The sequence below is a fragment of the Podarcis bocagei genome, assembly GCF_964188305.1.
Source record: "Podarcis bocagei genome assembly, chromosome: W".
NCBI lineage: Eukaryota > Metazoa > Chordata > Lepidosauria > Squamata > Lacertidae > Podarcis > Podarcis bocagei.
This window is the reverse complement of record NC_138131.1, coordinates 41510690-41527490: the sequence shown is the minus strand read 5'-3', so window position 1 is coordinate 41527490 and position 16801 is coordinate 41510690. Positions and strand designations below refer to the sequence as shown.

Genomic DNA, 16801 nt, shown 5'->3' with positions numbered 1-16801 from the left:
TTTTTCAGCTCTTACTCACGGGAATTCAGTCCAGATTTTCTTTTCAGGAAGGAATCGGCGCTCTCCGCTTATGGCGACGCGGCTTCACTCCGCAGGCTGGGTAGCGACTCTCAGCACCGCGCTCACTCCCGATACCGCTCTGGAGCCTTTAAAAAGGCTCTTTCACAGTACCGGGGGGCGCAAGGGTGCCCACCGAATCTCCTTGTTCTCAGGCTTCAGCGCCTGAGATTTTAGGGGTCCCCCGCTCGCCGTAGCGGGTAAGACCCGAACTTGCGGAGCAGTCCTTCTCCGGAGCTCGGAGGTAGGACCGCCATTAAGCGCTGGCGCCGACCGGAAGTCGATCTGGAAACCTTTCTTGTCCAAAGTGGACACGCTGATTAAATTGCAGCTCAGCTCTGGAACGTACAAAACTCTAGAGATTGTGTTCTCAATGCATTCATTGTTTATATTGCATTTCAGGCTCATGGAACCTGCACCTTTTGCTTTAACAATGTTGCCATCTGCAATCTCAATTTCAGGTCCTTCTACATCATTTATTTCATTAATCTCATTAAAATAGTCCCTTTTATATGAAAAATGCGAACTGGCACCTGAATCTAAAATCCATTTATTACGTTTATTTTCACGATTCTGGACAGCTAAATTCCTTTCTTGCAGTAACCATGTGCATTCACATTTCCCCTTCTTTTCCCCTTTTGGCTGAAAGGGGTGGGGTTTCTTCGCTTTGGGAGCTCTGCAGTTCTTTGCAATGTGTCCTTCTTTGTTACAATTGAAGCAAATCACTTTCTTAGGCATCTCTTTGGACTTTGTACATTGCCTAGATGCATAACTGCTGTCCTTGCTTCTAGCATTTCTCACTGGAGATTCAGCTCTATCTCTGCATTCTTCTTTTAAATAACCAATCAAGTCTTTAAAAGTCAAACCTTGTCTATGAGCCATCAAACTTACAAATGCGCTAAAGCGTGGTCCAAGTGATGATAACAAAAATGCTATCTTTGTATCCTCATCAAAAGCTTTGGGAGTCAGATTAATTGTTTGAATAATCTCAGTAAACTTGTTGATGTGCTCTGTGAATTCCTCTTTTGAATTAATCCTCAATCTGGTTAATTTACACACCAAGTTTCTGAAGCTGTTTATGCTACATTCTCCATACACGCACTCAATATCTCTTAGGATTTGAGATGCATCATCTGTACTATTTATTAATGATAGCTGCTCATCACGAAGTCCACTCAAAATTATGTGTCTAGCTTCGCTGTTCATGCGTTTCCAAGCACTTATCTTGGCTAAATCTTCCTCAGTCGATCCTGTGGGCTGAGGCTTTAAAGCTTCCAAAATATGCTTATAATCTAAACACGCTATCAAGCGCTGCTTCCAGCGCATGAAATTGTACTCATTCAGCACAGGCATTCCTAGCTTTGCATCACTATCAAAAGCTGCTCCAGCTATCTTAAAATCCAAAATTTGAAAATTCTTCAAAATTTCAAAATTTCTCAAAATTTTAAAATCAAAATCTCAAAAATCTCAAAATGCAAAACAATTCTTCACTGCCTTGGGTCACTGTGAACTCTGAGGGAATCCCCACTGCACAATGGAACAAAGGACCATGTGCTTACCAGGAAGTTAACTCAGAAAAATACTACTCAACTCAAAATCACAATCCAATGCAATCCTTCAAAAAATACGCAGAAATATTCAATACTGGGGCCACTAACCCTTTGTGGGAATGGTCTGGGGTGCAGGAGAGGATATATTGACTAATTATATCCTTATCCAACTTGTGCTAACAAGTTCCCAAAATATCAGCAGAGTTTATAAACATTCCCCTTCAAGTTGGCAATGGTAACGTGTGCACAGGTTCGATAGAACCTCTATAATAATTGCTCTGGTAATTTCCCCTTTTGTTCCCTCTTAAAATACAAGACACGACACAGTCTTTATAAAACTATAAAAGAGTTTACTCACGTTCTGTTCACAACATGATCCCAGAAGGTAGACAGGCTTTAAAAGGTTACATATATTTAGAATCTATCTTGTTGCAAGATAGACCTTATCCCCTCTCTTGGCTGAGAGCCAAGAGATCATCTTTAGATGTTTCCTCATCGAAAGAAAATGGCAGAGAGAGAGAGATGGCTGCCCTGTGCTTTTGTCATTACCTGCACAGGTGAGGCCACACCCACCTCTGGTCACATGTGGAGGAAGTCCGTCCCCAGGAAGTTTACCTGCTTGCTGGACAGACATCCCTCCCCATGTTGTAACATGTACACTCTAGGAATGTTGTCATTGACTGCTCCTGTGTTTATATCCCACACTCTCGGCAGCTTCCGTTGCCAGGGCCTCCTCCAGAGCGACCTGGAACATTAGGCCCTTCTTAGCGTAGAGGCATCATTGCAAATTCTCATCCTTCAGGCCACCGACGAGGCGGTCACGAAGCATGTTCTCCAGCTCTGAGAAGTTGCAGAACTGGGCAGCTTGGCGGAGAGAGGTCACAAACCCATTTATGGTTTCCCCAGGGGCTTGCCGCTTTGCGTAGAAGGCATTTCGACGAGCCACCACTGAGGGCTGCGGCGAAAAGTGCCCCTTCAGCTGTTCCATTATTGTTTTGTATGGAACAGTAGTGACGTCTTCAGGCGCAAGGAGAGCCCGGGCGATTTCAAACGTCTCCTCTCCTCTCCGCAGACGCTGAAGAATATCGCCCTCTTCTTGGCGTCTTCTTCATCGGTGACCCCTTTGGCTTCTAGGAGGAAGGTGAAACGGGAGGCGTACGCTTCCCAGTCTCCAGATGCTGGGTTGAATGGCGAGAAGCTGCTGTTGGCTGCCATTCTGAGTTCCTTGTGTGCCGGAGCTGAAGCCTGGATACACGGTGCGAGGCAGCGGTGCGGCAGGTGGCGGTGCTGCGGTGCTGTGTGTGGCAGTCAGCTCAGCGGGATCCCATCCTCGTCGCTAGTGAAATATACTCCGAGTCGCAAAGTGATTTCATGCTCTTTATTCAGCTCATAGTGGTGAGGAGGAATGAATGAAAGTCCCCTCACAGTATCTGCTTTATATACATTACTTACACAATGGGCTGCACATGATTGGCTAATTCCGGAATTCTACTGTAAGCCAATGAGGTTGTGGATTCACTTCTATCTGGAGCAGGATTGGGCGGTTCCTGCCAACCAATCATACTGCTGCATTGTTCTAGGACCAATCAGACTGCTGCAGTTTGGATCCTATTCAACTCAGTACATAACAGATCAGCAGCTGCTCCATGCAGTGGCAGCTGGTCCCTTAGGGCAAACCAGGCACTACCCCACCAACCTGACTTTCCTCTCAGGCAACCCGCACCTGCCTGCCTTCTGACTCAAATCCAGTCCAGGTGGTGGCTCTAGCTCTCTGCTTTGGTCTCTTCCCTAGTCTCAACGTGGCCCTTGTAGAACTCGGCAGAGGAGAACGGAGACGAAACCAGAATTTGCCAGCACTGCTTGTCACTGATTTTGCGCTGCTTGACTCTGGGTCCGCTTGCGATTGGCAGCACGGGAGGCAGAAAGCCCAGTCTCATGATGCAGGCGCCAGCCCCCTCTGGCCCCAAGAGCCAGTTTTCTCCTTGTCTCTGTGCGCAGCAACTGCTGCACAGGCTATGCCACTCTGGCTTACTCTTACCACCTGAGCACTGGCATTTGGGAAGCGGTAGTGGCTGCTTTGGGGTGGCTCAGGGAAATGTCACTCCTCTCAAAATCAGATCTACTTGGGTGTATTATCCTAGCCACAAGGAGACAGTGGTCACTGTCAATTTGGACAGCTGTAGACATTTAGAACCATGGAGGATATGTGCCGTGAGTTTGTGGGGAGGACCGCTCCCCCTTGAAGCCCTTTTTCCACCTTGGGCCTGGGGGCGGGCCCCATACTCACCTCCGCAGCTTATGGGGCTCCAGGGAGGCCTCGGGTGTGTGGGGTGGGGTGGGTATTCAGTTGGGTGGGGGAATTTGTTTAATTTAATTATGTTGTGTTTGTAACTTTGTGTTTTGCTTTTATAGTTTTATTGTTCTGTTAGTTTGTTTTTTGTATAGGCTTTAATTTGATTTTAAGGGGAGGGGTCAGGGCTGCCTGGGAGTGGGTCCCAGCAAACAAAATGGCTGGGGCAGGTTCCACAGGGGGGGATGCACTCGGACAACCGATCTCAGTGATCATGGGTAGGAGGAGGAGTTACGCTAAGACCAGACCATGTCATTACCGAGGAAGCAGGCTTAGTCGTTGCCTGAGGACTATCCCTGACCGGAAGGATACTGGAATCAACAAGGCAAACCCACATGACCTGAAAGTGTTGCTGTGCAATGCCAGGTCAATGATGAATAAAACCACTGCAATCCACGACCTGATTGTGGGTGGAGGATTTGACCGGGCATGTGTGACAGAGACCTGGTTGGATGAAGCAGATGGGCCTGTCCTTGCCGCTGCATGTCCACCAGGTTTCTCTTACGCACAGCAACCCAGGCCTTGTGGGCGGGGAGGGGAGGTTGCAGTGATTTTTAGGAAGTCATTAGTTTGCACAAGGCGTCCTTTTGGAAAGACCCAGTTCTCTGAGTGCATGTTCTGGAAGTTGGGCAATACAGTTGGGCAGTACAGGATTCCTATTGGTGTACCGACCTCCCCGCTGCACCAAGGATTCCCTGCCCGAGCTGCTTCAGGTCGTGGCGGATGTCCTCCTGGAGACACCTAGTTTGGTTGTCCTAGGGGATTTTAACATCCATGCCGACACGACCTTACAAGGGGCCGCTCGGGACTTCGTGGAAAGCATGGCCTCCATGGGGCTGTCCCTGAATAAGTCTGGCCCAACCCATAGCCGCGGACATGCCTTAGACCTGGTTTCACCTCTATGGATGTTGGTGATCTGACACTAAGTAAAAGCGAAACCAAAGAAGTGCCATGGTCAGATCACTTCCTGGTGCAACTGGACTTCCCCACGACCCTTCCCCTCTGCAGGGAGGCGGGACCGATTCAGATGGTCCGCCCCCGCCACTTAATGGATCCAAATGGTTTCCAGAGAGTGGTAGGGGATGTTTTATCCCACGTTGATGGCCTCTCAGCTGATTCCCTGGTGGCCCGCTGGAATGCGGAGTTAACCAGGGCTATTGACTGTTTGGCTCCAAAGCGCCCTCTCCGATTGCATGGAGCCCGGACAGCCCCGTGGTTTTCCACGGATCTGAGGGCAATGAAACAATCGTTGAGACGGCTAGAGCGCCGGTGGCGGATAACTCATTCCGAATCTGACCAGACACAGGTTAGAGCTCAACGTCGAGCCTACCAAGTGGCGATAGCGACGGCGAAGAAGACTATCTTCACCGCCTCTATTGCATCTGCAGAAAACAGCAGCAGGAGACTCTTTCAGGTGGTTCGCAATTTAGCGGAACCACCTGCTCCATCAGGGCCCAGTAGGGGCAACATGATCTCCTGCAATGACTTTGCAAAGTTTTTTGCAGATAAAGTCGCTCAGATTCGAGAAGAGGTAGACTCCACCATGGGAGCAGGGCCGGGGCGGGAAAGTGCTAGAGTCCTGTCTAGTCAAGTTGTGTGGGATCAATTCCAATCTGTTACCCCCGAGGATGTGGACAGGCTGCTGGGACGAGTGAAACCAACCACTTGTCTCCTTGATCCTTGCCCATCCTGGCTTATAAAAGCTAGCCGGGAAGGACTGGGCGATGGGCTTCATGGGGTGGTGAATGCTTCCCTCCGTGAGGGAGCCTTCCCAGACTCGCTGAAAGAGGCAGTTATTAAACCGCTTCTTAAAAAAACATCTTTAGATGCGGCCACGATAGCCAACTATCGCCCAGTCTCAAATCTTCCATTCTTGGGTCAAGGTGATTGAGCGAGTGGTTGCTGAACAACTCCAGGCACGCCTGGAAGAAGCGGACCATTTGGATCCCTTCCAGTCGGGATTCAGGCCTCATCATGGGACTGAAACTGCCTTGGTGGCACTGGTTGATGATCTCCGGCGGGCTAGGGACAAAGGTGAGAGCTGTTTGCTAGTTCTGCTGGATCTCTCAGCGGCGTTTGATACCATCGACCATAACATCCTTCTGGACCGTCTTGAGGGGCTGGGAGCTGGGGGCACTGTTATACAGTGGTTCCGCTCCTTCCTCCTGGGCCGTGTTCAGAAAGTGGTGGTGGGGGATGAGTGTTCAGACTCCTGCGCCCTCACTTGTGGGGTGCCTCAGGGTTCTGTCCTCTCCCCCATGCTTTTCAACATCTACATGAAGCCGCTGGGAGAGATCATCAGGGGATTTGGGCTGGGTGTTCATCAGTATGCGGATGATACCCAGCTCTACCTCTCTTTCAAATCAGAACCAGTGAAGGCAGTGAAGGATCTGTGTGAGTGCCTGGAGGCGGTTGGAGGTTGGATGGCGGCTAACAGATTGAGGTTGAATCCTGACAAGACAGAAGTACTGTTTTTGGGGGACAGGAGGCGGGCAGGTGTGGAGGATTCCCTGGTCCTGAATGGGGTAACTGTGCCCCTGAAGGACCAGGTGCGCAGCCTGGGAGTCATTTTGGACTCACAGCTGTCCATGGAGGCACAGGTCAAATCTGTATCCAGGGCAGCTGTTTACCAGCTCCATCTGGTACGCAGGCTGAGACCCTATCTGCCTGTGGACTGTCTCGCCAGAGTGGTGCATGCTCTGGTTATCTCCCGCTTGGATTACTGCAATGCGCTCTATGTGGGGCTACCTTTGAAGGTGACCCGGAAACTACAACTAATCCAGAACGCGGCAGCTAGACTGGTGACTGGGAGCGGCCGCAGAGACCACATAACACCGGTCTTGAAAGACCTACATTGGCTCCCAGTACGTTTCCGAGCACAATTCAAAGTGTTGGTGCTGACCTTTAAAGCCCTAAACGGCCTTGGTCCAGTATATCTGAAGGAGCGTCTCCACCCCCATCATTCTACCCGGGCACTGAGGTCCAGCACCAAGGGCCTTCTGGCAGTTCCCTCACTGCGAGAAGCCAAGTTACAGGGAACCAGGCAGAGGGCCTTCTCGGTAGTGGCGCCTTCCCTGTGGAACAGCCTCCCACCAGATGTCAAAGAGAACAACAACTACCAGGCTTTTAGAAGACATCTGAAGGCAGCCCTGTTTCGGGAAGCTTTAAATGTTTGATGTATTATAGTATTTTAATATTCTTTTGGAAGCTGCCCAGAGTGGCTGGGGAAGCCCAGCCAGATGGGCGGGGTATAAATAATAAATTGTTGTTGTTGTTGTTGTTGTTGTTGTTGTTGTTGTTGTTGTTGTTATGTTTATCAGTGGCTATTTCTTGCCACTATTATCACAAACCACATGCTTTTGATTACCAGTTTCTGGGGAACATGATGGACAGAGTGCTCTTGTCCCCGTGTCCCTATGGACTCCCAAGGGCATGTGGTTGGCCATTGTAGGAACAAAATGCTGATCTAACCCAGCAAGGCTCCTGTGTTCTTTAGCAGGCACCAGCTACTCTTGCACTAAGACTCTGATACAGCATGTGTCATTCCCCACACCAATACTCACTCTCTCTCTCTCTCTCCAGGGGCGGGGAGTATTGGCGGGGGGGGAGGGGGGGATGAACCGGGTCCTAATCAACAGCTGCCCTGGGGATGAGGGGATCAAATTCTCCATCCTTGCCAACTCCTTTTAGTGACGGGCTGCTTGCCACTGCTGTGCTCCTAAAGCTCTCTTGCTCCCCCCTCCCCTCTTTCTCTTTCTCTTGAATGTGGTAGCTTGAGATAGAACTAACCACCCTGAACATTTCTGGAGAGGAAGATGGGAAGGAGGCCGGAGGCATGGATCACCAGCTGCTGTGTGCTGCATTGCCCAGACTAAGTCGTGGGCTGGGGCTCCAGCTGTTCTTCAGTTTCTACCACTGCCTCTGCAATGTGCTCTAGACAAGGGGTGGTGAACATGTGACCCCATCATCTCATCATGCTGGCTGGGGCTGCAGCCCATCAACCTATGAAGGCCCATCCATGTTCTGTTGCTGTTTTTCTTACTTATTTCCTGCCCTTCACCCTAAGGTCCCAGGGCAGGTTCCAGCAATTTAAATAAAATGTTAGCCAAACCTCATCTCCACAGCTGCATATTTAGTAAGCTTTTGGGTGAACTGCACATCCGGAGTGGGAGGATTACGAGCTGCATATTAATAGGGGAGGGGGAGCTTGGATTTGGGGTGCGAGCAATTTGTTTTTTGTTTTCCCCCTTGAGATGCTTGCTGTGGCTAGGGCCGGGCGATACGTCAATAAAGATATATTTTCAAATCAGCTTGAAGTCTAGATAGTGAGACTGGTTTCATAATTTCTGACCTGGCAATATATTGCGAATCATGATGTGTGTGTGTACTATGCAAAAAAAAAAAAACATGTGGGGGGAAACTGTGAAGCCAGACAATGCCTCTACATGGCTCCATCTTATTTCAGACATCGTGCTATATTGGTGTATTGCAATGTTTAGCTAGTGATATATCACCGTGTTGAAAGCCAGCTATCGCCCAGCCCTAGTTGTGGCCTCAGAGGGCAAGACTTGTCCACCCAGCTGGAGCAAGGAAAGAATGCATACAGGCACACATTCTGTCAGGCTCTCATGCCAGTCCCCCTTGTCATTGGACCTCCAGGAGAAGCAGTTTCTGGATATCGTACCCCAGGATGGTGATGACTCCACTGAGCGGCCAAGGAGATCTGGCTTTTGGTGGACCACCTCTTCAAGAATGCCTGCCACCAGGTGAGCTGAGGGGGACTGCACCATTGAAAGGATGGGTGTGGGCTGGAATCCAGTACCAGTTTTGGGGTGTGCAGGTTCCAAACGTCCCAATTGATTTATATCTTAGCTACCGACTCGCTCTTACAAGCTCCTGCTGTGAGTATAGTGGCACCTTGGTGGAGCGGCAGCGGGTGGGACATCCAGCATATGGTCTTCCTTAGAGCAGCTCAGAAGAACCCAAGTGTTCCCAACCATTGTCTGTCTCTCCCTAGCAAAGCGTCTCTCTGAGACCCGCCACTAGAAGAAGCGGGGAACGATTTCACTCTCCCATTGCCCCAAATCAGGAGAAGGGGAGTAGGAATGCTACTGTGGAAAGCAGACGGGATACAATTCTCAGTCCTTGTGCCAGCTCTCTTGGTGATGGGCTTCTCTCCATTGTGGCATTCCTCGACCTTACATTATGCACCCCAGGGCTGGATTGTTCTGCATGCTATCCAGGATGAAGTTGGCTGGAGTGGACCTCACTTTTATATACCTGTTGGCTTAGGTTCCTAGGCCACCCCATACTTAAGGCTCTGGGACACAGCACAATGAAATGCCCACAGTCAAGTCCAGTCATGCATCCAAACAGCTTCACAGCTTTAACCCCCATTTGAAAACATCAGCCTGGCTAGATAGAGCAGAGGTGGGGAATCTTGACAGGCCCGCAGGCCCCACATCTAGCATCATACGTGGTGTCAGGTGTGGAGACATGGCTGCAAAGGAGCTTCAAGGGTGCGTTCAATTGTTCTTTGGCAAGCAGGGTTTCTTGACCGCACTTTTGGAGTTGACCACTAGTATTTGCTGTTTGGATTGAAACCATGCCTGCAGAAGGACATTTCCTCGGCAGATCAGCTTTGCAGGCAGCTTCGTCAAGAGGGGAGGTGTGGGATCATTACAGTGGGGTGGCTCAGTTGGTAGAGCGTGACACTCTTAATTTCAGGGCTGCGGGTTCAAAATGTGGGGTAATAAGCAAAGGATTTTAGGTATACTAAAAACAAGACCGCCCATAAAATGCATGCTATTGCCATGCCAAAATGAGAGGCAATTAGTTGGAGGGAGGCAAGGACCCCTGATTGGGAATAAGGGAACTAGATGGTCCTCGGTGTCCCTTCCAACTCCACAATTCTATGATCCTGTGTCTTAAAGACAAATCTTGAGGCAGAGTGTGTGTGTGTTTCTGTTTGAACTTTCCCAGCCTTTGCTTTATTCTGATTTGTGCTTGCGTCCCTACTCCCCACGTGTAGAATTGCTATACCTTTGGATTTTCCTGGACATTCAAGCGTTTCCCGCATGGACACTTGTTTCCAACGGCCAAATCCCGGCGGATGGCAACCCTACCCACTTGTGCCAGATTGCCTGGCATACATTACAAGCATCTAGTCACATAGATTCTCCAGAATCCCGGGGCTAGCCGACCTGACGGGAAGAGTCCGCAACCAGAAGGAGGAGGAGTACCAGGAAGAATGGACAAAATTCAAAGATTATTTATCTAAATATGTCAAGATAACCTAACTGGAAAAGCTTGCAAAGATGAGATAGGCTTAGGATTTAAATATGTAAGGATAGGAATTAAGATGTTTCAAGCTAGATTAGAAAGAATGAAAGATGTGAAGTGATCAAGTTAATTATTATTATTTTTTTAGAAGATTGATTTTGGAAAACTGTTAAAATGAAATACAATGAAATTCAACCAGGGGGATTTGAGGATGTCACTTAACAATGTTATCAAGATTGGTTTAATTACAATTAGGATGTTTGTTTGTTTGTTTGTTTGTTTGTCTCAAATATTTTTTGGAGAATTAATTAAAAAAACTGGAAAAAACCCCATAGATTATCCAGAATCCCCAGCAGCGACACTGTGAAACTTTCATAGGAATAAAAGGTAGGGGGGAAGGAGGCACAATGTCAAGCAGGCAACAGAATAAACCCGAGCACTGTGGGTCTGAAACCGGCCCCTGAATCTCTTGCTCCCCACTCTGCCCTTCTAACAAGAACATTTTTTTGCTTGCTGGATGGCTGTGTGCAATGAGAGCTCAGTCACTGGGGAAGGGTGCTGGCCCAGTGGGAGAAGTATGTGCTTGGCATGCAGGCGATCCAAAAATCCATTCAAGAGCAAAATTCCAGTTGTCATGTTTTCTGTCGAAATGGCTAATTTAAAGGGGAATAGCATGGTGCCTTCCACAGAGTCAGACCATTGAGCCGCCTAACTCCTTAAGGGAGGACCAGAGCTCGCTGGTGATGCAGGTCCCAGAACAGTCTCCAGCATCTCCAGGTGAAACTGAAAACATCACCTGCCTGGAACCTTGTAGAGCCACTGCCAATCAGTACAGACAGTGCTGAGTTAGGTAGCTAGGATCCATCCACCATCACCCTTTGCCCGAAGCAAAGGCAAATCGGGAATAGCATGGTGGGAATAGCATGGTGCCTTCCACAGTGTCAGACCAAGGAGAAATTCTGTAAGCAAAGGTAGCAGGCTTTGAAAAGCTTATGCAGATACACAAGGACACATTGCTAAAAGAAACAAAGGGATTTGGAGGGACCATGAGTGAACAGGTAGTACCAGAATGTACAGAATTGTACCTAGAAAACGGTTACAACTGGATTACCTTTTTGTAAACAACAACAACAACAACCCCCAAAATAAAACTTGGAAGCAGCAGGACTCCTTAGGAACTCTTCAAAAAACAAAACACAAAACTGCATATCCCTACCTAGTCACCAAATGTGAGGGGAAACGTAAACCAGCGTCTTACACTGCTTTAAATGATAGCCAGATTCTGCAATTTTTTACCACACCAGAAGTAAAAGCACGGGGCATTAATAAGTTTTTGAAAAATCATGCACTTCATTTGTAGGCAAGGGAAAGCTTTCTGAAATGTACAAAATCTTACTAAGACACACAATCTGTTGAAATGACCAAGCAGCAGACGAGATTCGGGGACAGTGGTGTGCCGCCTGGGGAAATGTTCCTTTCCATTCACCTTAAGCAAAGATGTGGTGACCTTGTGCATCCATAAATAACTTCCAGAAATGTATTTCATTACTTCCCAAAGCTTCTCAATGGGCTACCAAATGGCATTTCTTTCTATTTGGGATGAAACTGGGGAAGCAGCTTTAGAAGAAGGGGTTGCTGACATTCACTGGCCTGGAAAACACCTGATGCCAATATGATGGCATAGCGGTGTCTGCAAATTGTGGGTGGTGAATTGCTGGGTTTGAAAAGAAATTGCTCTTGAGAAACCTTGCCAGAAAATGTATGAACCTGTTTGTGATAAAAAGTGATTCATAAAGCTGCAAACAGCAGGTGTCCCAAGGTCAGGGAGAAAACATGGCAACAAAAGAGCGGGGAGATTAGTTCAGGGTCAAGCTGGGTGGGTTGTCAAGGAAACAGTGTCCTGCCCATGTTTGTGACATCTCGTGCTGCTTGTAGAAAAGACAGCAGCTACACATCCCCGCCGTGGAATAGTTGGGAGGAGTTGGCTGAGACAGAACTGGGACGGAGAAGCAAGCAAGCAAGCGAGGGACCAACAGGGGAGATAGGTGTAGACTTTGCTTTGCTTTCACTTTATCATTTCATTTTCATCTGTATATTTTGTGCACATATTTTCCTGTATATTTTAGACAGAGAGGAGTAGCAATAGGGTTAGAGGCAAGGTTCAGAGTTAGTGTTGTGTGAGCATTTTAAAGCAGTTGAGTTTAAACTGGAGCGGATTTCAGCTGAAGAGATGGCCATCATCGTGAATCTGTAAGTAGGATTTCGTCTGCTTCTTTTTTTAATCTTCTGGGGCGAGGGCTTGGGGTCCCCCACACGGCCAGCATCCCCATGGAATTCAACCCCTTCCTGAACAGCTTAACTTCTCTTCCCACCCGCCTTCCCATTCTCCCTCAAATCTCATTGCAGCTCAGCTGGTTAGAGGGAGCTGCAGATAGCACCAAGGTTGCAGGCCCGATTCCCATAAGGTACAGCTGCATATTTCTGCATTGCAGGGGGTTGGACTAGATGACCCCCGGGGTACCTTCCATGATCATTATTTTGGGATGCTTTTTATTACATTCATAGCCCACTTTTCATCCAAGCAGTTCAAGGTGGCATTTATGGCTTGCCTTTCCCCCCGTTTCCCCCCCCACAACAAACCTGTTAGGCAGGCTAGGATGAGAGTGACAGGACCCAACATCAAACAGTGCACTTCATGACTGAGTGGGTCACTCTGGCTCTAAGAGAGTTTTCATTGCATTCTTTGGCTCATCTATGCATTGATGCTAAGACGACCTTCCTAGCAGCCCCCTTCGCTCTCCAGACAGGGCTGCTGTCCTAACAGCATTATGCCGAGGGCTCTTCTAAATGCTGGAAATGCTTCCCTTATCTTTCCTTTGCTTGGGGTGGGGGGAGTGTTGGAATCCCCCCCATACATGAGATGCACCACTGTGTTCCTGTGGAGAGCCGTTTGGGGTCTGTGGGTGCATAAAAAAAACAAAAAGAGCCCTATTGCATGGCAAGTTCCTGCCCCCCCCCAAAGTGGAAATAAAGACACATGACACAATTATTTCAGGTTAGTGGGCTAAGTATGGCCACAACTTTATTGGTTACAGGTGATGAGTGGTATTGGCTTAGGCATTGGTCCTAACTGACTATCCGGCTTCAGCCCGTCCGCTTGAAGTCCGGGAAGGGTTGACCACCAGTAGGGGGAGTCCTGCTGATGCACATCAACTCGGAACCGCCCCCCCTACCCTTCAATATGCGGGGCAGGTGATGGCGCTTTCCCCCCTCTTCCATCTACAGAACAATACCAATACCAATGCCTAACCGCCAATACCCAGAAAGTTGTGATGATTTGCTACAAGGTAGACGGCGATAAATAGGGCTGGTCATGCTCCCTGAGCCAGCGACTGGCTGTCCAGGGGCTGACGCGGCCGGGGATTCCCTCAGTCGCCCGCAACTCCACCTCCTTTGTAGGCGGAAGTGGCTTTGTTGGATCAGAGGAAAAGCCCGTCTAGTCCAAACTCACAAGCAGTAGCCCACTCCTGCTGCTTCTCCTCTAGCTGTGGGCTTCAGAGGTAGAGTGCCTCTGTTCCTGGAAGCTCTATATTGCTATGTTGAGTGATAGTAAGAGATGCTGTTGTTCTCCTCCAACAATTGGTGTAATCTGCTTCCCAGCCCTGCAGACTACTTGTCCTTGTAGCATCGGCTGCCTGCAAATTTCAGCAACGGAGTAAACATGATGTGAAGAAGGTCCCACCAGCATTCTCAAATGAGTTGATTCAAAGCTCTCCCTATATCTGCTTTCTCTCCTAGGCCACGATCATCTTGGATAACTCCTTCCTGCTCCTTTCCTTGTTGGTGTTTTAAATAATAAATAAATAAACAAACAAATGATTGAAGATTTCTTAGTTTACAAAAAAACGGTGCATTGTCTCTTTTTTCCAGTTGTGTTTTCTACAGATCAGTTTTATTTGTTGTGAGGCATTAGAGTTGCATGCAGTGTTGGGTTAGGAAGAACAGAGGGGGGAAGAGGGGGAGGGTGGGGTTGGTTGGCAATGCTTCTCTTCTACAGGGGAAACTTGGGAAATTAGAATATCGTGGAAAAGTTCATTTATTCAAGTAATTCAACTTAAAAGGTGAAACTAATATATGAGATAGACTCATGACATGCAAAGCGAGATATGTCAAGCCTTTATTTGATATGATTGTGATATTATGGCGTACAGCTGATGAAAACCCCAAATTAACAATCTCAGAAAATTAGAATATGAAATGAAATCAGCAAAACAAGGATTGCAAATAGAGAATAGAGATTGACCTCTGAGAAGTAGACCTTTTAAGTTGAATTACTGAAATAAATGAACTTTTCCACGATATTCTAATTTCCTGAGTTTCCCCTGTATGTGTGGGGTTTTGTGTCAGCATCACTTGTGTGGGTTCACTTACTATTCCCTTGTTGCATTTCCTTGGTGGTGAGAGCGGTTGGGGGGCGACCTAGGGTGTGGTTGGTGGTCTTTGGTTGGCTGCAGGGAGATTTGTTTTTGTGTGTGAGTGGGCACCTAGGGTACAAATAACCAGAAACCTCATCAAACTATACCTCCACAACTACAACCCCTCGTGGCGACAAATCAACAAATACCCGAGGAGATGCAACAACACCATAAGCTCCTTTCCTTGTTGATATGATGTCCCGCAGCCGAAGTAGTGTGTGAAATGACACGGCTCTGCCTGCAACTGTTAGGCCACCCGTATTTGTGTTATGGCTATGCTGCAAAGACTCCCTGCCTTCTCTTACATACACACACCCCATTTTGGTTGTAGGCTTCTGTCTCAGGTTTTGAAATGTGTTGGGGAGGGGGCTTTACTGGGTTGTTTTTCACTTTTATTATGCATTTTGTGTTTTTATATTGCGATTTTTATGTTGTAACAAGTGCTTTTTTCTATTTAAAAAAATGTTTGGGGTACTCTCATTTTGACTCAAGAAAATCACCATTTTATAGTTCAAATCGGGGAAAATAAATGCAGTACAGTAAATGGAGAAAAGTGCAAAGATTCACAAAATGTTTTGGGGTGTGTGTACCCCTGCATCCCCCCAGAAAAAAGCACTGGTTGTAACTGAGACCTGTGGGTATAGGGCGCTATAACAACAACAGCAGCAACAACAACAAGGTCTGCCCCTCTCCTTCTCTCCTAGGTTCAGCCGACTGAGGGACATGGCAGCCCGCAAGAAGAAGGGGACCCGCAAAGTCCCCCAGAAGTCCAGGGTTGCTGTGGGCCCACGTGAGCAAATGCTTCCTTTTCATTTTGGAGCCTAAGGAGGGGTGGCCTTAATGCTCTAATCCTCAACTGTGGAAAATAAGTAGAAATGAACTAACCTGCCCCCATGTCCTTTCCTTCTTCTCTTGTTGCAGATGGTATAGAGACTGGCAGGGTCTGGGCATCGCCTGTGGTTAGTATTTGAGAAAACAGCACAGTACATACTAAATCCCTCACCCACCCCCATCCACCAGTGCTGTTTATACCCCCATTTGGGCGGTCTCAGATGCAGAGAAGCCCTCCTGCCATGAACTGACAGCCTGACTCTTGCCATTTCAGCAACTGGAGAAGGATGAGATGTTCCTCTGCTGCGTGCTGGCCACTTGCTCGGAGGCCCGCCAGAGAGAAAAGGACAGGTTGAGGTACTCCAAAAAGATGGCCGTCAAGGCAATTGCGGTGAGTGAGAGGTTGCATGAGGTATCCGGGGGTGAGGGGGGCAGGAGAGCTGGGGATGGGATTGGGGGGATGCTGGGCAGAAGGAAGGCCTGGCGCGGTCTGGCCAAGAGAAGGGTTGTGCAGGCATTTGGCATTACATTGCCAATTCCTGCACTGAGTTTGGGGTTGGAGGAATCCACCTGATGTCCGTAGGGAACTGACGTTTTCCCCCTCCGCCCTCTGTTCTCTATCAGGATCTCATGGGACGGATTGTGTGCTTTACGCAGTCTGAATTGGCCCTTGCTATGGCACTGGAAGCCCTTTACCAACTGAGGTATACCGGGTTTTTTGAGCTTGACGAGGAGCTGGCGGGGGGGAGGGGAGCAGAATGACCTTGCCACTTCAATGAATTCGATTGGAAGATTTGCTTACAATTTCGTGGGTCTCTTGCGTTCAAAAAGCTTTATTCATGCAGCAACTATTTACAGGATGAGTGGAGATGTGAGAGAGAAAATAGAAGCTATATTGTCTAGAGATGACTGCGAAATTGCTCAGCTTTTAGGGGTGGGATTAACTAAGACCTAGAGGCTTGCAGCCAAGTGCCAGGTAGACTGCCGCATAAACAGTGCCCTCGTGTGTTTATTTTAATTTTACCTTTATTCATTTTTACCCTGTAAAATCTATACGCTGCTTGATTGTCAAAAGTGGTTTAAGCTAACACATGCATTCAGTTCAAGAGAATGACATGTATTTGATGCTCCCCCCGCCCGCCCCCCCAATATGTGGAAGACTCCAAGGAGACAGAGTCTAAAAAGGTTTCCCTCCTTCTCTCCAGCCTCATGAAGCCCAAATTACCACCGAAGCTCCACAGCCTGATTGCGCATGC

General features: G+C 48.2%; 1 protein-coding gene across 1 annotated transcript in view; it reads left to right on the top strand.

Moving 5' to 3' along the window:
* Positions 1–16307, top strand: part of LOC308578084 (inositol polyphosphate 5-phosphatase OCRL-like) — a gene marked incomplete at both ends in the record, with an annotated part of 63482 nt that extends 47175 nt beyond the window's left edge. The window contains 4 exon segments of the mRNA XM_081178363.1: positions 15419–15504; positions 15636–15673; positions 15820–15936; positions 16170–16307. Of these exon segments, the coding sequence (XP_081034489.1) occupies positions 15419–15504; positions 15636–15673; positions 15820–15936; positions 16170–16307 (379 nt within the window).
* Between the last annotated feature and the right edge of the window lie 494 nt (positions 16308–16801).